General features: G+C 45.7%; 1 protein-coding gene across 6 annotated transcripts in view; it reads right to left on the minus strand.

Moving 5' to 3' along the window:
* The window catches only part of trpm3 (transient receptor potential cation channel, subfamily M, member 3), a 262,662-nt gene extending 240,011 nt beyond the window's left edge, over positions 1-22,651 (minus strand). For all 6 annotated transcript variants that reach the window (XM_080188382.1, XM_080188380.1, XM_080188381.1 and 3 more), the window contains exon 1: positions 22,545-22,651. In XM_080188382.1, coding sequence (XP_080044508.1) covers positions 22,545-22,634 — 90 coding nt within the window. In that variant the 5' untranslated portion in view covers positions 22,635-22,651. The remainder of the gene's footprint in view (positions 1-22,544) is intronic.
* Between the last annotated feature and the right edge of the window lie 315 nt (positions 22,652-22,966).

Below are 22,966 nucleotides of genomic sequence, written 5' to 3' on the forward strand. Positions count from 1 at the left end.
AGATGGGTATAGAGGGATACGGGCCAAACGTGGGCAATTGGGACTAACTTAGTGGTTAAAAAAAAGGCAGCATGGACAAGTTGGGCCTGTTTCATGCTGTAAATCTCTATGATGCTGTAAAGCTGCAATGTTAGCATTCAAGTTGAGAGAGCTAGAATATAAGAGCAGCGATGTACTTCTGAGACTGTATACACTCTAGTCAGACTCAATTTGGAATACTGTAAGCAGTTGTGGACCCCCATATCTCAGGAAGGATGTGCTAGACTTGGAAAGGGATCCAAAGGAAGTTCACAAGAATGATCCCCTGGAATGAAGAGCTTGTCATTTGAGGAACGGTTGAGGACTCTGGGTCTGTACTCGTTGGAGTTCAGAAGGATGAGGGGGGATCTTATTGAAACTTACAGGATACGGCGAGGCCTGGATAGAGTGGATGTGATGAAGATGTTTCCACTAGTAGGAAAAACTAGAACCAGAGGGCACAACCTCAAGCTAAAGGGACGATCCTTTAAAGCAGAGATGAGGAGGAATTTCTGCAGCCAGAGAGTGGTGAATCTGTGGAACTCTTTGCCACAGAAGGTGTGGAGGCCGGGTCATTGAGTGTCTTTAATACAGAGATAGATAGGTTCTTGATCAATAAGGGGTTCAGGGGAAAAGACAAGAGAATGGGGATGAGAAAAATATCAGCTATGATTGAATGGTGGAGCAGACTCGATGGGCCGAGTGGCCTCATTCTGCTCCTATGTCTCGTGGTCTTACGGACTCTATGATCATCTGGCCAGCAATTCTCCTGCTAGCGGCAAGAGCCTCTCCTTCTTTACTCAATCTAAACCCTTCAGGAGTTTGAACACCTCAATTCAATCTCCCCGTAAACCTCTCTGCTCCAAGGCGAACAACCTCAGCTTCCCAAAGTCTTTGCAGATGGTGTAATGTCTATATCGGGTTTGTGTGTGCATAATTGGAGCACTGGCAGTGTTGGCAAGGTGCTGGAGCATCATTTCATTTTAATGAAACAAAAACAGGCTCTTAAGGAGGTGATGATTTGGACCAGTGACAAAAAGAGGATTCAGTCTTTTTTTAAGTGAAGGGAAAACAGGATACAGATGGTGTGGGAACACACCGAATTTCCCAGGTGAGAATCAAGCAGTCGAGGTGAGAAAAATGACCACAACTAATGGAAGATATTATAAATAACTGAGAGTTTGCCCCCTCCTTCTGCAATAGTAAATGGCACCCTGTGGTTTATTTGATGCAGTCATATCAGAGTAATTGCTGCGAATTTCTATATCCGTATTGGATTAGACACAGTTGGAATGTATTTTTGCAAAATGATTTAAATGCTAGTTAAACCAATTATTCTGAGTGGACATGATTATTAAAATAGGCATTGTTGCCATTACTACAGATTTCAGCACACTGTAGCACATTTTCATAGAATCATAGAACACTTACAGTGCAGAAAGACCAGGGAATCTGCATTGACTCTCTGACAGAGCATACCATGATGTGGAGATGCTGGTGTTGGACTGGGGTAAACACACTAAGAAGTATCACAACACCAGGTTAAAGTCCAACAGGATGTATTTGATAGTAAATGCCACAAGCGTGAAGACAACTCTCCATTCACCTGACAAAGGAACAGCGTTCCAAAAGCTTGTGGCATTTACTATCAAATAAACCTATTGGACTTTTAACCTGGTGTTGTGAGACTTCTTACAGAGCACACCACCCAGGCTCTATCCCCGTAACGCCAAATATTTGCCCCACTAATCCCCCATCTTGGGACACTAAAGGGCAATTTAGCACGGCCAATCCACCTAACCCGCACACCTATGGATTGTGGGAGGAAACCGGAGCACCCGGAGGAAACCCACGCAGACACGGGGAGAACGTGCAAACTCCACACAGACAGTGATCCGAGGCTGGATTCGAACCCAGGTACCTGGTGCTGTGGGGCAGCAGTGCTAACCATGGTGTCACTGTACCATCCCAGCTTTTAAAAGGAGCTCCCATTTTTCCAGCAATGTTAAGCTGGTGATTACCCATAAAGGATGGATATGATCTGTTAATCATGTCCCCTTCAAAGGGGAGGGGGGGGGGGGGGGGGGGGCGGGGGTAGAGCAAGGTCTTGGAGGGTCATGTGACCCTTCGGCCCATCGGGCCAAGAGGGCAAATCCTGATGATGAGTATGTGCTCGCCAAGCCAACATAATCAGTAGCATCAATCTCACTCTCTGTACAAGACATGGCACGGTGGTACAGTGGTTAGCACTGCTGCCTCATAGCGCCAGGGACCCGGGATCAATTCCAGCCTTGGGTCACTGTCTGTGCAGAGTCTCCCTGTGTCTGCACAGGTTTCCTCTGGTCACTCCAGTTTCCTCCCATGGTCCAAAGTTGTGTGGGTTATATTGATTAGCCATGCTAAATTAACCCTAGTGTCAGGGGATTAGTGGGGTAAACGCATGGGGTCATGGGAAAAGGGCCTGGGTGGGATTGTGGTTGGTGCAGGTTTGATGGGCCAAATGGCCTCCTTCTGCACTGTAAGGATTCTATGAATGCTGTCACTCCATTTGTTGGCAGGGAGGGGGGCCTCACCACTCCTTCCAAGATGTTACGAAGGAGAGTATATTTTCACTGAGTTTACAAAAAAAGTTTGTGAAAATAATTTCTCTTTACCTGATATAGAAAAATAATTTTGCCAAATGGATCTAAAAGAGAGATCTGCATTTATAAAGTATCTTTCACAAGATCCCGAAACACTTGACAATCAGTGAAGTACATTTGAAATGGTTTGGTAGAACAGAATTGAACATTACAGAAAATATTGCTGTTCTGACATGTTGTTGAAGCTTTTTGTCTTCCACAGAATCCCTACAGTACAGAAGGAGGCCATTCGGCCCATCAAGTCTGTACCCAGGCTCTATTCCCCTGACCCCATGCAATTACCCTGCCAATCTCCCTGAGTCAATTTAGTATGGCCAATCAACCTAACCCGCACATCGTTGGACTATAGGAGGAAACTGGAGTACCCGGAGGAAACCCATGCAGATATGGGGAGAACGTACAGACTCCACACAGACAGTGACCTGAGGCCGGAATTGAACCTGGAACGCTGGCGCTGTAAGGCAGCAGTGCTAACCACTGTGCCACCCTTACACTCATCAGGCCAAATGCAAGAACGCAAAATTTCAAACTATCACCACGATTTATACCACAGGAGCAAAGGGTGCTGATTGGTTGGCGGATTGACTCTGATTGGCTGAGACATTGCCATGGAGAAAGCAATGGGAAACTAGGCTTCCCAAGTCCCCGGGTAACTCAAAAAAGGTGCGAGGCCTGAACAAATTCCTTTAGTTTGCAAAGAGTTGCTCCATGTGTCTGAATATATGACACCTCCAACAAGCGTGAATAAGTCACTTTCTCAGCTTGCCTGATTATCCTAAATTGCTAGTTAGTGTAGCTTTTAATCCACAAATTTAAAAAAGATGAAATGCTGCTCCATTTAGCAGATTTTATATTTGGCAAACGCAGTTTTGTTCGGTAAGTGCTGTCCCATCGCAGAATCACAGCTAACAGTCCAGACATTGCTTTGGGTTTTCCCTTTGCAAGGTAGTTCAGTACAATCTGTATTGCTGCTCATTACAAACAACCCAGGGACCAGGCCATTTGACTCGATCAGCCAGTGGCTGGGGTACACGGTCTACACACGCCTCAAAGCCTTCCTGTGGGTCGATGGCCGTCCTGATACTGAATGGTTACACGCTGCTCCAATGCAGTGGCACCGCGAGAGGCATCTTCGGTGCACATAGCACTGACGTCAATCCAAAAATAACCTGCCCACCACACAACCAGAACAGCATCGTGTATAAACCGCAGTACGATGCCAGGTATAGAGGCCAGGAACCCCAGTGACTGGCAGATTGAATCAAACTACATGTCCCTTTGGCTATTAAGTTTAAGCTATTATTAATTATTACTATTGTTATTAATTATTATTATTTATTTATTACTGTCACAAGTCGGCTTACATTAACACGGCAATGCAGTCACTGTGAAAATCCCCGAGTCGCCACACTCCTGTTTGGGGTACACTGAGGGAGAATTTATCATGGCCAATGTACCTAACCAGCACGCCTTTCAGACTGTGGGAGAAAACGGGAGTACCCGGAGGAAACCCACACAGACACGGGGTGATTCCGCACAGACAGTGACCCAAGCTGGGAATCGAAACCGGGTCGCTGGTGCTGTGAGGCAGCAGTGCTAACCACTGTGCTGCCATGCCACTCCGTACGATCCTAATATTATGGTGGGTCAATTTAGGACCACAAACTAAAGCAGCAGATATTTAAGGAGGGAACTGGTATGCCTCAGGTGGAAGTTGAGTTACATAGAATCCCCACAGTGCAGAATGAGGCCATTCGGCCCATCGAGTCTGCACGGACAACAATCCAACAGAAGTGCCGTCCCCATAACCCCACATATTTACTCTGCTAATCCCTCTAACCCACACACCCTGAGGCACTAAGGAGCAATTTAGCATAGCCAATCAACCTAACCCGCACATCTTTGGACTCTGGGAGGAAATCGGAGCACCCGGAGGAAACTCACACATCCACGGGGGAGAACGTGCAAACTCCACACAGGCAGTGACCCAAAGCCAGAATTGAACCCGGGTCCCTGGCGCGGTGAGGCAGCGGTGCTAACCACTGTGCCACAGCACACGAAGATGCTAACCATTTACTGGGAGGTAATAACTTGATTGCTGAAGGAATCTTTACAAATGATGCGTCGACAGAGAAGAATGCTATGCCATGAAAGCATTTTTTTTTAATAACTAACAAGTGTTTGCATTATAAAGAAAACAGGTTGGTGAAGTGAGAGCAGAACGGACAAGCAATGATTTGGTCTATTACTAGGCTGTTAAAATGAAATGTATAACCCGCACTCATTAGAGCTGCCATTAACATTATTTATTGCAGCAATTAAGTGACACTGTTCCAGCTAACTTAATGACATGACACAACACTCCATAGCTGTGTTAAGCAACCATGCAGAAAGAGCAGAACAAATGAAATACAAATCAGCTTTATGCCTAACACAAATGGAAGAGATTATTCATTGATTTGCTCTCCTGCGCTTTGCTGCTTGCGTGATTCCTTACAAATCAGCTGAAATGTGACTGAAGCACGTCTCAATTAACTATTTTACCACATTCCGACTTAAGAGGAAAACGGAATTCCTTTAAACGACAAAATTTAAGCCAGTTCTGGTGCGAGTAATCTCCGGCCAATGTTACACTGGATATTCGCCAATGTAAAAAGTGAAATAATGATGTAAAAATCAACATAAACAATGTATTAAGTTTGTCACTTAATCTAAATTCAGTTTTGCTCTCCTAATCTGAGGAAGGACAATCTTGCTATTGGGGGAGTCCAGTGAAGGTTCGCCAGACTGATTCCTGGAATGGCAGGACTGATACACGGAGAGACACTGGATCAACTGGGCTTGTACTCACTGGAATTTAGAAAATGAGAGGGGCTCTCATAGAAACATAAAATCCTGATGGGACTGGACAGGCTAGATGCGGGAAGAATGTTCCTGATGTTGGGGATGTCCAGAGCTAAGGGGTCACAGTCTAAGAATAAAGGGTAACCCATTCAGGATTGAGATGAGAATGAACGTCTTCACTCAGAGAATTGTGAACCTGTGGAATTCTCTACCACAGAAAGCTGTTGGGGCCGGTTCGTTAGATATGGTCAAGAGGGAACTGGATGTGGCCCCTGCGGCTAAAGGGATCAAGAGGAATGGAGAGAAAGTGGGAGTGGGATACTAGGAGTGCATGATCAACTATGGTCATATTGAATGGTGGTGCAGGTTCGAAGGGCTGAGTGGCCTACTCCTGCACCTATTTTCTTTGTTTCTATGTTTACTATGCTTCTGTGTTTCTAAGGAAATTAAAATTTCAAACCCATATTTAATGTCTAGGTGGCAGGGTGAGACAGTGCTGCCAGGGAGGATGCAGTTGAAGAGGAGAGGAAGACTTGTCTAATTGTAGGGCTAGAGAATGGAAGTTGTGAAGACTCCAAAAGGGAGATTTGACTTCCTTTCGTTACTGTTGGAAGATTACACTCAATGTGAAACAGGAAGACAAGAATTTACGAAGTGACGGCATCACCGCGTCGATCTGATTGCTGGAAAAGGAGAGAAGTCTGAGAGCAAGAGAAATACTGAGCAGCAGAGCTGGGTTAGTGAGAGGAATACCAGGGGATACCCAGGAGGCAAAGAATCAAGAATGATAGAACAAGAACATGTGTTGGGTCAGAAATGATGCCTCTACAAAAGGTCCTGAGAGAGAGGGAGAGACAACAGTGTGGGCTGTGGGCAATGCTTAAGTTTGGAAACATGGAATATCTTACCTAAAGTTGTCTGGAGAGAGTGACAGGGAGTGAAGGAGGACTGGATGTACAATGTGCAGGAGTGACATGTCGCAGAAAGGGATCCAGGAAGAGAATGGAAAACTTGTATTGATATCTCATCCCAGAGCATTACAAAGCGCCACTGAAATACTTTTAAATTTCAGTAACTGCTGTAACGGAACAGGTGACTGAAGTGGTCCGGTTAGTTCAGAAACAACAGTAATGAATGAATTCATTGAGCGTATATCATCAACAGCGAGTTGGCAGACAGGACACAAGGATACAATGTGCAATGACAGTTTGATATATATACATATACGAACTGACATAAACAAAGGAGATTGTCATCGACTACAAGAAGCGTAGCAGAGAACATGCCCCTCGATGGGGATGAAGTAGAAATGGTCGAGAGCTTCACATTTTTAGGTGTCCAGATGACCAACAATCTGTCCTGGTCTCCCACCACCCCCCACCCCCCCACACCCAACCCCCCGGCACCCCCCCCCCCCCCCCACCCCGGCCACCCTCCCCCCGCCATACCGACACTATAGTTAAGAAAGCCCACCAACACCTCTACTTCCTCAGAAGACGAAGGAAATTTGTCATGTCAGCTACGACTCTCACCAACTTTTACAGGTGCACCACAGAAAGCATCCTTTCTGGTTGTATCACAGCTTGGTCTGGGCTCCTGCTCTGCCCAAGACCACAAGGAACTACAAAAGGTCATGAATGTAGCCCAATTCATCATTCCAGCCCGCCTCCCATTCATTGACTCTGTCTACACTTCCCGCTGCCTCGGCAAAGCAGCCGGCATGATTAAGGACACCACGGACATTCTCTCTTCCACCTTCTTCCGTCAGGGAAAAGGATATAAAAGTCTGAGGTCAACCAACTCAAGAACCACATCTTCCCTGCTGCTGTCAGACTCTTGAACGGACCTACCTCACATTAAGTCCATCATTCTTTACACCCTAACTATGACTGCAACACGACATTCTGCACTCTCTCCTTTCCTGCTCTATGAACGGTATGCTTTGTCTGCATAGCGTGCAAGAAACAATACTTTTCACTGTATGTTAATACACGTGACAATAATAAATCAAACCAAATCAAATTAAAAACTCCCTTCACTCTGCTGGTTATCATGACAGATGCAAATCGTCTTTGCTTCATCCCAGAACACCAGAGTTCTGCTCTGAAGTATCGTCTCCATCAGCATCGATGTCATGCAGTCCAATTATGGGGCACAGCTAAATTAGCATCAATCTCAATGTGAAGATTAGATCAAAGATCTTTCTGATTTCAGTCAGGAACTTGGAATGACAGTGTGATAACTGCTTGGAATGGCAGTGTGATAACTGCTTGGGATGGCAGTGTGATAACTGCTGTAGTAAACCTGTTCCTCTGGGAACAAGACCATGAGATTTAATAGCACGAAAAATTGCAGGTTTAAAATTGGATTTTCTGTTATGTTTGTTTATGTGATATAGGCCTTGCTGATAGGCCAGTATTTACTGCCCCTCCCTAACTGCCCCTTGAGAAGGTGGTGGTGAGCCAGTTTCTTGAACCCCTGAAGCCCATCCACAGTGTAGGTACATCCACAGTGCTGTTAGGGAGAAGTTACAGGCTTTTGACCCAGCGACAGTAAAGGAACGGTGATGTATTTCCAAGGTGAGTGACTTGGACAGCACTTGCAGTTAGTGGTGTTCCCATCCTTCTGCAGTCCTTGTCCTTCTGAATGGTAAAGATCGGGAAACCTTTGGAAATCAGGAGCCTTGGTACATGAACATTTCATATTGGATGGCACGGTGGCACAGTGGTTGGCACTGCTGCCTCACAGCGCCAGGAGCCGGGTTCAGTTCTGGCCTTGAGTGACTGTCTGTGTGGAGTTTACTGCCCGAGTGCTCTGGTTTCCTCCCACAGTCTAAAGTTGCCCCTTCGTGTCTAAAGATGTGTAGTTTACGTGGGATAAATATGTGAGGTTACAGGGATAGGATCTGGGTACAATGTTCTCTTGGAGAGTCGGTGCAGACTTGATGGGCTGAATGGCCTCCTTCTCCACTGTAGGGATTCTATGATTCTACTATATATCCATGGCTGATTTGAGACCAGGGAGAGATCAGCCATGATCTAATTGAATACTGGAACAGGCTCAAAGAGCTGAATTAGCCTACTTCTGCTCCTAACTCCTATGTTCTCATGTTAAAGAAGGGGAGAGGTTTAGGGAGGGAGTTTCAGAGTTTAGGGTCTTGGCAGCTGGAGGCGTGGCCACCAATGGTGGAGCGGCTAAAACTGGGAATGCCAAAGAGGCCAGAATCCGAGGAATTCAGAGATCTTGGAGTGGGTGTGGGGTTGGAGGAGATTACAGAGGTAATGAGGAATGAAGCCACAGGGTGACTTGAACACCAGGGCAGGAATTTTAAAAGTCAAGGTAGCATCTTGTTAAACGTCTTTTGAAAATCTCACTACAGAATGACTGGAATTCTCTGATTTGCCCGTGGCTGGGATTCTCCAGCCCCGCTGCACTAAATGGAGTTTTGGCTGAGTGCCAAATTCTCCGTTCTCACTGTCAGTGGCAGCAGGGCATACAGGATTGGAGAATCCTGGCCAAAGTCTTTGCTGCATTAAGTTCCCTACTATCTACTCACTCGAAAAACATTAGTAAATGTGTCAAACACGATTTCCCATTAATAAAACCATGTTGGCCTTGAGTGTACTGCGATTTTCTTTGTGCATTACGAAGGCTTGTTTAACTGTAGAATCCAATATTTTTCTGACAACTGATGTCAAGTCATTTACTCTTTAGTTCCTGATTTTCTCTCTCCCTCCTTTCTTGAATAGCAAAGTTTTGTTTTAATAACTCCCAATCCATTAGGACTATTCTAGAATCTAGGGGATTTTGGAAAATCGAACTACCATCTATGTAACTATCTCTTTTAGAAGCTTAGGGTGTAGACCATCACATCCTGAGGATTACTTTATCTAATGCTGTTTTCCCTGATGGTATGTTAAGTTCATCATCCTTATTAGTTCCTTGGTTAGCCTCTATTTCTGGCACGTAACTCACGCTGTCTATTGTGAAGACATACGTAAAGGGTGAGATTCTCTGTCCTCCCAGCCGTGTGTCCCCCAGTGGTGCGCTGTTCACTACTGGCGGGATTCTCTACTCCTGTCTGTTCGAATGTAACTGGTGACAACTTTCTGTTGGATGTAATTTGACCGATGGCAACAAGCTGGAAGGGTCAGCTGACCCAGTAAACCATGGCACCAATTACAGAGTGATGTGATGGTCAGCTGACTCACTATAAATAAGAACCTGCTGGGAATTGTGGGGAACTTGGATTGGCCCAGGATGAGGCCCCAGGTTTGGAGTAATGAAGTTTCTTTATTAAACCCTTTTATTGATTTGTAAGTTGGTGTAAGTTTTGTTATATCTTTATTGTCTGCATTTGAAGAGTTCCTTCCATTGCAGTCAATGGGATTTCTCATTGACATTGACCCACATGGGCAGGGGTGCATGGGCAGGGGTACATGGGCAGGGCCAGAGAATCCCACAGGCGTGAACGACCAGAGAATTCTGGCCAAAATATTTGCTCTAACATTTCTATTACTTCCTCATTCCCCGGTGATGATTTCTCCTGTCCCTGATGCTAAGGGGCCAGTATTTACTTTAAACAATCATTTTACATACTTGTAAAAGCTCCTCCAATCCATTCATATATTCTTGGCCAGTTTATATTGCTCTCTCTTTGATCACCTTTTGCTGGTTTGTAAAACATTCGGTCCAGAACCTCAAGTTTACTATAAGCCTGGGCGGCAAGGTGAGACAGTGGTTAGCATTGCTGCCTCACAGCGTTAGAATCCTGGGTTCAATACCGGGTCACCTTCTGTGTGGAGTTTGCACATTTCCCCTACGTCTGCGTAGGTTTCCTCCGGGTGCTCCGGTTTCCTCTCACATTCTAAAGATGGGTTAGGTGGATTGGCCAAGCTAAATTGTCCCTTAATGTCTGAAGGAATGTAGGTTAAGTGGATTGGCCATGCTACATTGCCCCTGAGTGTTTGAGGGACTAGCAGGGTAAATAATTGGGTCAAGGAGATAGGGCTGGGGTGAGATGTGGTCAATGCAGACTCGATGGGCTGAATGGCCTCTTTCTGCACCGTTGGGATTCTGTGATGACTACTCTTCACAACATTCTAAACCTTTTCTTTCATGCAAGCACAATCCTTAACTTGCCTCGTAAGGCAAGGATAAATCTTTCTCACTGAGTTTAATTTTTTTATGGAATGAAATTTGAATCATTTCTTTAAATTCTTTCCCACTAATTATTAATTATCATATATTTCAATCCAGTCAGCCTCAGCCAGTTCTCCCCTTGTACCTATGAAATTGGCTTTAAATCTAAGATTCTTGTTTGAGGCTGGAGCATTAATATGGAAGTCAAATGAATATGATCATTTTTCATGGGGAATATTTTAATATGAGATTAATAATTAAACCCGTACAATACTATATTGAAAACAGCTATATCCATTGTTGGTTGCATCATTGTTGTTGTTCTAGCAATTATCTCAAAAGCATTCTGCATCTCATTTTCCAGACTACCTTTTCCAATTTGATTTGTCCAGTCCAAATGAAGATTAAAGACCCTCACAATTGATACATTGCTTTTGTTGCAAACCTTTGTTACGGGCTCCAACTTCTTCTCGCTTAATCTTTTGTTGAATAATGCAACTAATGTTGGCAGGGTCTATAAACTGCTCACACTCGTGTTTTCTGGCTGTTATTCCTAATCACCATTTGATGTTCTGAGCCAAGATCCTTTCTCACTCCTGTCCTAATATCGTCCTTCGCAATCAGGGTTACTCCTCCGCCTTTTCTATTCTGTCTATTTTTTTGCAATGTTGTGTACCCTGGAATATTTATTTTCCAATTACCTTGTAAACATGCCTCGTAATGCCAATTAAATCAAAAATATTTGTCTCTATCTGTGCCTCTAATTTGTCTGTCTTATTATGAATGCTTACCACCTTCTGATGAAGAGCTTTTAATATTATGTTTACACTATTATTATTTCCAATTATTCACTATGTATTATTGCTGTTAAAACCCCTGGGGGAATCTTCCCAAAAATGTTTCCAGTGAGAAAACTAGCATGTTTCTCTTCAGATCTTATGACATTCTGCTTAAATAAAAATCAACGGAGTGTGTTTCACACTGTCATACAGCAGGGGGTGGGGGGGCAGGACCTCAATATGTTGACAAAACCCAGCTGCACTGAGATCGTGGCACCATCTTTAAAGGGTGCCCTGCTCAGAACAAGCATAAACTAACACCCTCCAGTCCATCGTGGCAGTCTCAGGCGCTTCCCTTTCCACCACCAATTGGAGTTGGCACTTCTCTCCCAACCTTTCCCTCCACTCGGTCATTGGCTGTTCCCCATCTCCCCACTAACCACAGTCAGAGACGGCACCCCCTGCTTCCCATCCACTATGACCCACTACCCAAATCTAAATGAATTCCAATCCCCCTCCCCCCCATGTGGCTCCCATTGGGACTTGCCCCTTGGCATAAGATTGGCACTGCCAGGTTGGCAGAAGAATGGCATCAACTTGGCAAGGGGAAGTGCCCTCTCCCCCCCTTCCTTCTCACTGATCGCACATAGAGTGGCAGCGGAACCCCTCTTCCCCCTCACTGAGCAGAGGCAGAGTGGTAGCGGACCCCCCCCCTCCCCTGCCCCCTTGCCCCACCCCACCCCCACTGATCTGAGTGAAGCCATCTGACCCGCCTCCCTCCCCCTGCCCTCCCTCTCCACTCCCCCCGACCATTGATCTGACACAGAGAGCTGCCGGAAGCTCTGAACTTATCTCCTCAGAAGCTGGAGTGCCTGAATCAGAGTTATATCAAACAAAACTGATTCTGGGACGGGGTGAACGCAGTGGTAAAGGGGGAATGTGGCACGGAGGTGGGCGCGGTCCATGCTACTCATCTCATGCCCGACAAGTTTTCGCGCCCAAAAGCGGGCACAACGCGATGGTAAAATCAAGCCCTCTCTTCATATTTTGAGTGCACGCAGTCGTTCCCGCGGATGGAGAGCGCGAGTTCAAAATCGCCCACTCTGTTCCTGCCTGTCCCACTTTCCAAATCGCTGCACAGCATCACGAACATAAATTTCTCAATCTCCTTTTACCTGACCTTATGTAAACGTAAATCTTGCTCTCATTAATACAACCCACTCGAGTTTTCATATTTGCAAAACGTGGACTTTATGGCCTAAGCTGATCAAATTTTACCCCTAAACATTCAGAGTTAATTAATTACGATCGAGTATTATCATTAGGAAGAGACAAAGGCACCGGATGTTAAGCTTTAATAAAGTGTTGGAGTTTAGATTCGGTCATTTCTGACAGTCTCTCTGTTTTATTGATGTTGTGGGCGACATGCCCTCTTCATTTTGGTGCAGTGATGTAGTGTGAATATTTTCTTTAGTTCCATTTTGTACACAGCACCAATGGGATTGGGATTCCAGAACAGTTTTCAAAACCAAGGGCACTGCAAATAAAGCCAAGAGTCTGCCCAAATTAAAATAATGTCCGCTCCAGCAGCAGTCACTGAACAAAAAAAAAATTCACATTTATAGAACACTTGTCACAAACGCAGGACATCTCAAAGAACTTTTGGGGGTGGCACTGCTGCCTCACAGCGCCAGGGATCCAGATTTGATTCCTGGCTTGAGTCACTGTCGCTGTAGATTTTCCACATTCTCCCCATGTCTGTGTAGGTTTCCTCCAGGTGCTCCGGTTTCCTCCCACACTCCAAACGTGTGTGGGTAGATGGATTGGCCATGTTAAATTGCTCCTTAGGTGACAGGGGACTAGCTACGGGAAATGCATGAGGTTATGGGGAAAGGGCCTGGGTGGGATTGTGATAGGTGCCGACACGATGGCCAAATGGCCTCCTCCTGACTGTAGGATTCTATCATTCTACTTCACAGTGTCGTGGCATTGGGTCATAGCCCCAAATTACTCATGGATGTAATGAAATTTAAAGTTAGAGATGCGTTTTTAATAAGAAGGATATGCAAGCAAGAATTAACTGAGGCTGTAAAGTAACCACTTCAATTCCTGTGCGAATTACACTCGACCATTGCACTTCTTTTGGACAGAGTCACTTCAAAGGAAGGGGTGCAATGCAAAAGCTGAACTGTAATCTCCTGTGGAGATAATGGAGACTGATTATCATCTCAGCAGAAGCCATCTCCTGTGAGTTATATCCCTGACTATGGACACATTGTGGGCTGAAAGAAAGCAGTTCTGGGTGAAAAGTGTTTGTGTTTTTCTCCTTTCAGGAGTACACAAGAAAAGGGGTTAAAAACCAACTTCAGACCAACTGTATGTCTGGAATTCTACAGGTAAAGAAACCATAGTCTCAGATGACCACTGGCAGTAACATAACCCAAGGATCACCACAACTCAGGCGAGGGGCAAGATTGAAAAAGTGGGGCCTTAATGAATCATCTCAGCTGGCACAGGAATTGAACCCACAATGTTGGTGTCCCTCCGCATCACTAACCAGCTGTCAAACCAACTGAGCTAAACTGACCTCTTAAACAAATTTTACTATGCTTGCATGTACAATGAAGGTCACAGCTGAAGACTATCCACTTGGCAAATACAAAGTCTCTCTCTCCCTCTCTTTTTTTGACTGTTGGGAGCAAGTCACAAGTCAGCAAAGCCATTGTCAAAAAGGAATCAGGACAATACCTTTCAGCTAATCTGCAGGACCAAGAATCTCCAAACTAACTGTTCATCTGTCAGAAGTCAGTGCTACCGGAATCGCCCAAATTAATGGCCGCAACATTTTACCATCTACTCCTCATGGAAAAACCAAAGAATGATTTTTAGATCTTTTTAACTTTTCGTAGATAGAATCATAGAATCCTACAGTACAGAAGGAGGCCATTTGGCCCATTGAGTCTGCACCAACCACAATCCCACCCAGGTCCTATCCCCATAACCCCATGTATTTACCCGAGCTGGTCCCCCTGAGACTAAGGGGCAATTTAGTATTGCCAATCCACCTAACCCGCACATCTTTGGAGTGTGGGAGGAAACCAGAGCACCCAGAGGAAATCACACAGACCATAGGGAGAAAATGCAGACAATGACCCAAGACTGAAATATAAATCTGGGTCCCTGGCGCTGTGAGGCAGCAATGCTGCCCACTGGGCCACTGTGCCAGAATCAAATGTTTTACAAATCAGCATAGGGTGATTCAGAAGGGAATTATATACTGGCCAGGAATATAAAAATCGATAGTAAGATTCACTTCTCAATCCAAACTGAGACTATATTGCATTTTATCATTTTCTTTTCCTTGTGTTTTAGTAACTAATAAACTTGCTATTTCCTTCCCTCAGGAGAGGCTGCATAAATTGGCTCCTTTCGCAACATCAATACATTTGAGGGAAGGGGTCCTTTTCAAATTAATCTTGTTGGGACCAACCCAGGGGGTTGAATAAAGGGGAGCCAATACATCTCTCCTAACCCGCAGCATCGCAATTTCAGGTACCTTGCCCAGGGACCATCCATTCCAACAGCCATTATTGAAGTGGCAAAGCTGTCTTAATATCAGAAACAAGACAGTCAACTTCCCCTCTAAGATCTCATCAACAGTAATGTGGTAAATTTCAGAGAACCAGTTTCTTCAGTGATGTTGGTTGTGGGATTAATATTGTCCAAGTCACCAACGAGAACGTCCCTGCTCTCTTTTTGACATTGTGACCAGGCTATCTCTTACGCTCTCCTGACAGAGTACATGGGAGCCTGAACTGGGGCAGTGTCCCATTCCTCAGCACTGTCATCACTTATCGTATGCTGGAAACCTTCCCCAGAAATGAAAATCACTTACATTTCATCCAACATTTTTGGTCCTTACTTCATTATCAAATCAAATAATGTTATTAGAACATAAATAATGTAAGCTTTTTATGGGGCACAGTGGTTAGCACTGTTGCCTCACAGCGCCAGGGACCCAGGTTCAATTCCCGTCTTGGGTCACTGTCTGTGTGGAGTCTGCACATTCTCCCCGTGTCTGCGTGAGTTTCCTCCCGGTGTTCCGGTTTCCTCCCACACTCCAAAGTCGTGCAGGTCAGGTTGATTGACCATGCTAAATTGCCCCTTAGTATCAGGGGGATTAGCAGGGTAAATACATGGGGCTACAGGGGTAGGGCCTGGGTGGGATTGCAGTCGATACGGACTCAATGAATCGAATGGCCTCCTTCTTCGCTGTAGGGATTCTATGGAGAAACCATAATGTCCCTCCGAAAAATAAAGATAGACATTGCATTCCTGTAGCATCTTCCCACAACCTCAGGACACCCCACATCCAGAGTCAATGAAGCACTTTACGAAGTGTAGTCACTGTTGTAATGTAGAAAACACAGCAGCCAATTTGCGCAAAGCAAGATCCCATGGAGGGCAATGTAAGAATGGCCAGCTAATCTGTTTTAGTGGTTTTGGAACAGGGATCATTATTAGCCAGGGCCATAGGGAGGACCTCCCAGTTCTTCTTTGCAATAATGGGGCAGGAATGTCCGACTACACTCGCCCCAAAAGCGAAAAATCCTGCCTGAGGTCAACGGGTTTTTCTGTGGTCCACTCCCCGCCTGCTACGATTCCTGCGGCAGGCGGAATGGGAAAAATTACCCCAATGTCTTGGGCCCTTTCATTTACACTCCAGAGGGGGCCTCGGTTTAGCATCACGTCAGGAAAGGCGCACACTGATTCCTCCAAGTCAGGAAGTTGTAATATAACCTCGATCCAGCAAGGCACCCTTCAACAGCACCTTCAAAACCCACGCCAGCCAGAAGGGTTGGGGCATCAGACACACGGGAACTGCAATTTCCCCACACCGCCACGCACCATCCTGACTTGGAACCATTGTCACTGGTTCAAAACCTTGACTCCCTGACTAACTGCACTTCAGCTGTATCTGCACCTCAGGGACTGCAGCAGTTCAAGGGGGGGCGGCTCACCACCACCATCTGAAAGTACAAAGATTGGGCAACAAATGCTGGAGTAGCCAGCAGCACTCACATCCCCTTTGAAGAATCTTTTAAAGTAGATCTTAGATTTGGTCTTATGACAATAAGATCAGTATCTAGTATTTGTAAAACCACACACTGAATCATGGAAAAATCTCTAAATTAGTTGGGGACATTAGGTAAGAAATGAATATTTCGGGAGTGAAGAGTGCGATATCACTGCAGTTTATGGCTGTATCCATTAGCACATATCACGGTTTAGCATCTGTCAGTTTGCTAATGTAAAGTATTAAACAAAATATTCCTTGTTTTAAAAAATAATGTCCATGTTTTATTCAGCATTCTGGACTACACAAATACTTCTAACTATAAGGGGGTGGAAAGTGTGTGACTTTCAGAATCTTCTGTCTGAGTTAATAACATTCCCTCTGTCTCGGTTAAGAGGGGGACAGAGTTCCCTCACGTAAGCCAAGTCTTTGTTGGAACAGAAATTTTCTGTCTCGACAAATTCCAATTTGAAATTCATCACATCCAAGTTCATGTCACAAATCGAAGGTAAAAATAAAACCATGAATTTCAAACAACGGAGGAGAGGGTGACACTAAACCTCTCGGATAAGGCAAAAATGACCAATAGTCAATCACAGAATCTCTACAGTGCAGGAGGTGGCCATTCGGCCCATTGGGAGCCTTAGGGGTGATGTTGTAGAGGTCGATAAAATAATGAGGGGCATAGATCAGCTAGATATCTTTTCCCAAAGATAGGGGAGTAAAACTAGAGGGCATAGGTTTAAGGTGAGAGGGGAGAGATAGAAAAGGGTCCAGAGGGGCAATTTTTTCACACAGAGGGTGGTAAGTGTCTGGAACGAGCTGCCAGAGGTAGTAGTAGAGGCGGGTACAATTTTGTCTTTTACAAAGCATTTAGACAGTTACATGGGTAAGATGGTACAAAGGGATATGGGCCAAACACAGGCAATTGGGACTAGCTTAAGGGTTTAAAAAAAGGGATGGCATGGGCAAGTTGGGCCAAAGGGTCTGTTTCTATGCTGTATGACTCTATGAGTCTGCACTTATTCTCTGAAAGAGCATCTCACCCAGGCCAAGCCACCCACCCTGTCCCCATAACCCAGCACGGTGGCACAGTGGTTAGCACAGCTGCCTCACAGCGCCAGGGACCCGGGTTCAATTCCTGCCTTGGGGCACTGTCTGTGTGGAGTCTACGCATTGTCTGCAGGGGTTACTTCCAGGTACTCCAGTTTCTTCCCACAGTCCGATAGAGCAGATGTGCTGGTTAGATGGATTGGCCATGCTAAAAATTGTCCCTCAATGCACTCAAACAGGTGCCAGAGTGTGCTGACTAGGAGATTTTGACAGTAGTTTCATTGCAGTGTTAATGTAAGCCTACTTTAAACTTTATTTACAATGGCTAGTCCACCTAACCTGCAATTCTTTGGACACTAAGGAGCAATTTACCATGGCCTATCCACCTAACCTGCACATATTTGGACAGTAAGGGACAATTTCGCATGGTAAATCCACCTGGATAATCATAGAATCCCTACAGTGTAGAAGAGACCATTCGGACCATTGGTCAGACTCTCTCACAGAGTGTCCTACCCAGGCCCTCACTCCCTGTCCCTGCAGCTCCACAGATTTCCCCACCCCAAATGGCTAATCCATCTACACATCCTACACATCTTTGAAGTGTGGGAGGAAACCAGAGCACCCGGAGGAAATTCACGCAGATGTGGGGCGAACATACAAACTCCGCACAGTCATCCAGGGCTGGAATTGAACCCAGATCCCTGACACTGTGAGGCAGCAACGCTAACCACTGTACCACCATGCCAGTAAGCAAACATCAATAACTTATAATTTAACAATATAGGGTGGCACAGTGGTTAGCACAGTACCAGGGACCCGGGTTTGATTCCTGGCTTGGGTGACAGTGTGGAGTTTGCACATTCTCCCCGTGTCTGTATGGGTTTCCTTCGGGTGCTCCAGTCTCCTCCCACAGTCCAAAGATGTGCTGATTAGGTGGATTGGCCATACTAAATTGCTCCTTAGTTTCAGGGGGATTAGCAGGATAAATGCAAGGGGTTATGGGGATAGGGCCTGGGTGGGATTGTGGGTGGTGCAGACTCGATGGGCCAAATGGCCTCCTTCTACACGACTGGACTCTATGATTCTATGAACAATTTTATGCACTGCCACTGGTATAATGAAATATCTTGAGGCACTTCAAAGATTAATTATCAAAAGATTGATCACTGCGGTAGGTTTTAGGCAGAATCTTAAGGAGCAAAGAGAGGCAGTGAGGCTTACAGGGGGAAGGTTAGGACCCTGGCGGATTGTAGGAAGTTACGGAGATAGGGGAGAAAACAGTTGTTTAAACTGAAGTATGGTTCATTCCATCATTCCTCAACATACAGTCACATTACCACTGGTTCCGAAAGTTCGATTCCCCAGGTCACTGTTTCACACTGCAATCTTCCCACACAAAGAATAAAGTTGGCATTTACTCTGCTCAGTGGCTTGTTTCTAAGTGTAAGGTGCCACAACAGCATTACTGAACCGCTGAATGTAATTGCCATCTGTCTGGAATCTTCATTACCGTGCGCTAATGAAGGGATGCCCTCTGAGAATAGGATCGGAGTAGGCAGAAGAGAGAATTTCCCACGGAAAAGTAAAGGCCCTGCGTGCAACTTGTCAGAATCAAGAGGTTACACACATTTCAGGGAAAACTGAATAGGCTGAGGTCTTCGTTTTTGGAAAAGGGAAGACTAAGGGATGACCTTAAGTAGGCCTTGAAAATTATAAAGTGGAGGGGGAGGAAATGGTGGAGACAGGGGTAAAAAAGGGGATAGAAAGAGAGGGTAGAGGAGGAGCTCAATAGATTAGATGCATCCACTTGTGCAGGAGTCTAAGGCTAGAGTCGTAAATTTAAAATAACCACTAAGAAATTCAACAAGAATGGAAGGAGATTTGTACAAAGCACAGATATCAGAGTAAACCAGTAAGGCCAAATGGCCTGATTCTGTGTTCTATGTTTTATGAGTCTTACGAAATTCAGGAAGGAATTGAGCAGAACCTTTTATCTTCAGGGAATTTGGGATTTCTCAGCATGAGGAGTGGTTGCGATGAATAACACGGATGCATTAAAAAGTCTGAAATCAGTCGGCCAACTGATTCAAGAATGGCTTCTTCCCTGTTGCCATCAGACTTTTTTTTAACAGGCCTGTTACATGGCACAGTGGTTAGCGCTGCTGCCTCACCGTGCCAGGGACCCAGGTTCGATCCCTGGCTTTGGGTCACTATCTGTGTGGAGTCTGCATGTTCTGCCCGTGTCTACATGAGTTCCTCTGGGTGTTATGGCTTCCTCCCACAATCTGAATGACGTGCTGGTTAGGTGCATTGGCCGTGCTAAATTCTCCCTCAGGTGCCGGAATGTGGCGACTGGAGGATTTTCACAGTAACTTCATTGCAGTATTAATGTAGGCCTACTTGTGACACTAATAAATAAATTTTAAGTTGATCTTTCTCTACACCCTAGCAATGACTGTAACACTACATTCTGCACTCCTTTCCTTCTCTATGAACGGTATGCTTTGTCTGTAAAGCGCACAAGAAACAATACTTTTCACTGTATCCCAATACATGTGACAATAATAAATCAAATCAATTTAATTCAAAGGTAAGATAGATAAAGATGAGGGTGATAGGAATAGAAGAGTATGCTAATATGGTGAGAAGAAAAGAAATGGGAGGAGGATTGAGTGGACTAGATGGGCTGAATGGCCTGATTCTGTGCTGTAAAATCATGCATGAATTATGAATTAGTAAGTGTGAACTACACACATGGACATAGTGCAGCGTCTGATACGACACAGAAGCAAAATGTCACTTGCAGAGCCGCCCAAAATTCCACCTGCCTGAAACCTCCTGATTCAGGTAAAGTGTCGGAGGAGCTGGCAAGAGTTAAAACTCTCCCTGTCACCCCACCCCCTCGCACTCGAAGCATTTTAAAAATAAACAAAATCCCTGGACTTGATGCTCAAGCATCATCTCTGGAGCATGTATGCTGTGACTGGTTCTTCCACGCTTCTGTTCAAGGGGCTCTTGTCAAATTCCGATGCCAATAAACGTGATGATGATGCTTGATATTTTCACACAAGCAGAAATGCAGCCCAGCCTCCAGGGAAGGCAGACAATGCATTATCTGAGCTGGTGTCCATCCAGGCTTCTGCTGGATGGATAGTTCACAGCTTTTTAAACATTGTGTTACACCAGCTTTCCAGTCAGGGCAACCGACTCCCGCGTTAATGGACAGAAGCAGGAATACCATTCCACATCACTCCTGCCATCACATTTAGCAACTGAAATTAAACATAAAGCCTGCAAAAGTAAACATCTGCTGGCACGCCAGTGTGCCAAATCCCAGTTTACTCACGCACACCCATTCAGATTAGTCAGTGCATGGTTTTCTCCAGTTCTCCGGTTTCCTCTCACACTCCCAAGATATGGAGTCCTACAGTGCAGAAGGAGGCCATTCAGCCCATCGAGCCTGCACTGACAACAATCCCACCCAGGCCTATTCCCACAACCCCACCAAAGGGCAATTTAGCACAGCCAATCAACCTAATCCGCACATCTTTGGATTGCGGGAGGAAACCAGAGGAAACCCACGCAGACACGGAGAGAACGTGCAAACTCCACACAGTCACCTGAGGCTGGAATTGAACCCGGGTCACTGGCGCTGTGAGGCAGCTGTGCTAACCACTGTGCCATCGTGTCGCCCATTGAGTTAGGTTGATTGGTTGTGTTAAGTTGCCCATTAGTGTCGGGGGAAGCAGGATAAATACATGGGGTTGGGGGATAGGGCTGTTGTTGGTGTAGATTCGATGGACGAAATGGCACCCTTCTGCTATGCTGGGATTCTTTGACTCTATCAAATTATAGTACTCATTTGGAGAACCAGTGCAGACTCGATGGACTGAATGGCCTCCTTCTCCATTGTAGAGATTCTATGATCAGACTGGGTAAAAATCTGCAGATGATAATAAACTCATCCAGTCCCTTATCTTGCCGCAAACAGTGAACAATTGCTTACATTTTGGCTGTCATTTCGATTTAAGAATCTGATGTTAATGGAATTCCGCTCCCTAAACAGTAATGTCCACTTTTTTTAAAAAAAGAAGAGAGGAAACTGCTAACACAGACCAGCTGGTCAGAGGGACATCAATGTGGATTAAACCTAGCTTGGTTTCCGAGTGAGGCTGAGCGAATGTTGTGGTCTTTCTGACAGTGGACAGCTGCTGGAATCGCAGCTCAGTGCTGGAGAGGCGAGTATTGCTCGCCGGGGGTGTCCCAGGTCAGTGCAGCAGAGTGCCTGCTGGTTTGTTCACTCCCGCACCCTGGACAGGAATGTGCACCGTTGGACAATTCTAACACTCAGCACAAGTTAACGCCTGCAAACTCTTGCACTTAAAAACAAAAAAAAAGAACTCCTTGCGTCAACTGGCAGGAGAATCCGTGCAGTCATTTTCTAATTTGGAAGTAGGGTTAATTCAGACGGACACCGGGGATGTGCTACAGGTTTACTGCATTCCTCTGCTTCTAATATTGAACTGTTAACCCCTTCACTCCCCGCTAGGTCAGGAGAAAAGTGAGCTGTGTAATTATTTTCTAACAGGTTACTGGGACACACTCAATTCCCCATCCATCGTTTTCCCTCTGTCTCTCTCTCTCTCTCTCCAACAAGTTCCACCACCTCGCCCCCACCACCTCGTTGAGTCGTTTAAGACAAACACAGCCATAGATCAAATTCGCAGCGCCCCAGAAGAAGAAAATAAATAAAATACACCACCTCTGATGTTAAAACAGTGCAAAAGCTGCTAGCACACCCTGGGGGGGACTCCACACACACACACACACACGGTGGTCCATACAGCTGCAATGCATCCAGCCCCCTCCCCACCCACCCACACACACACATATCCCAGGGTAACATTCCTCCCTTCCAGCAAACACACACACACAGCAACAGATCCAGATATTTGCCACACAAAGTGGCAACTCCGCCACCCATACCTTGAGGAGTCTAACTGATGGAAGGAAAGCGGCGTGACACAGCTTGCGGATGGTCCAGTTCAGAGGCCGGGGAGTCTCACTGTGGCTCATGACAGCTTTGGCATTCATTGAGTGGATGGCAAAAAGTGGGGGGGGTGGGGGGGGGGGGGGGAGAGCAGGAGGTACCACCCAGAGAGCCCGACTGGAGGCAGCAGCAACAGCAGCAAGCAAGCAGGGCACAGCTGAAATGAGCACAGCAGAATCTTCCCCTCTCTCTCTCTCTGTATATATATATATATTAAATATCTGTATCCCACTTCAGACTGTGGGGATCTCTCAGCCCTGCTCCTTCCCAGGGTGGCAAGGGTCCAACACGCCAGTTCTCAGGCAATGCAGTCCTCGGCAGTACAAGAACAATCATCTGTCCAGGGGGAGGGTTCCTC

Source organism: Carcharhinus amblyrhynchos, chromosome 5, assembly GCF_965287045.1.
Source record: "Carcharhinus amblyrhynchos chromosome 5, sCarAmb.v2.hapA, whole genome shotgun sequence".
NCBI classification, from domain to species: Eukaryota; Metazoa; Chordata; class Chondrichthyes; order Carcharhiniformes; family Carcharhinidae; genus Carcharhinus; species Carcharhinus amblyrhynchos.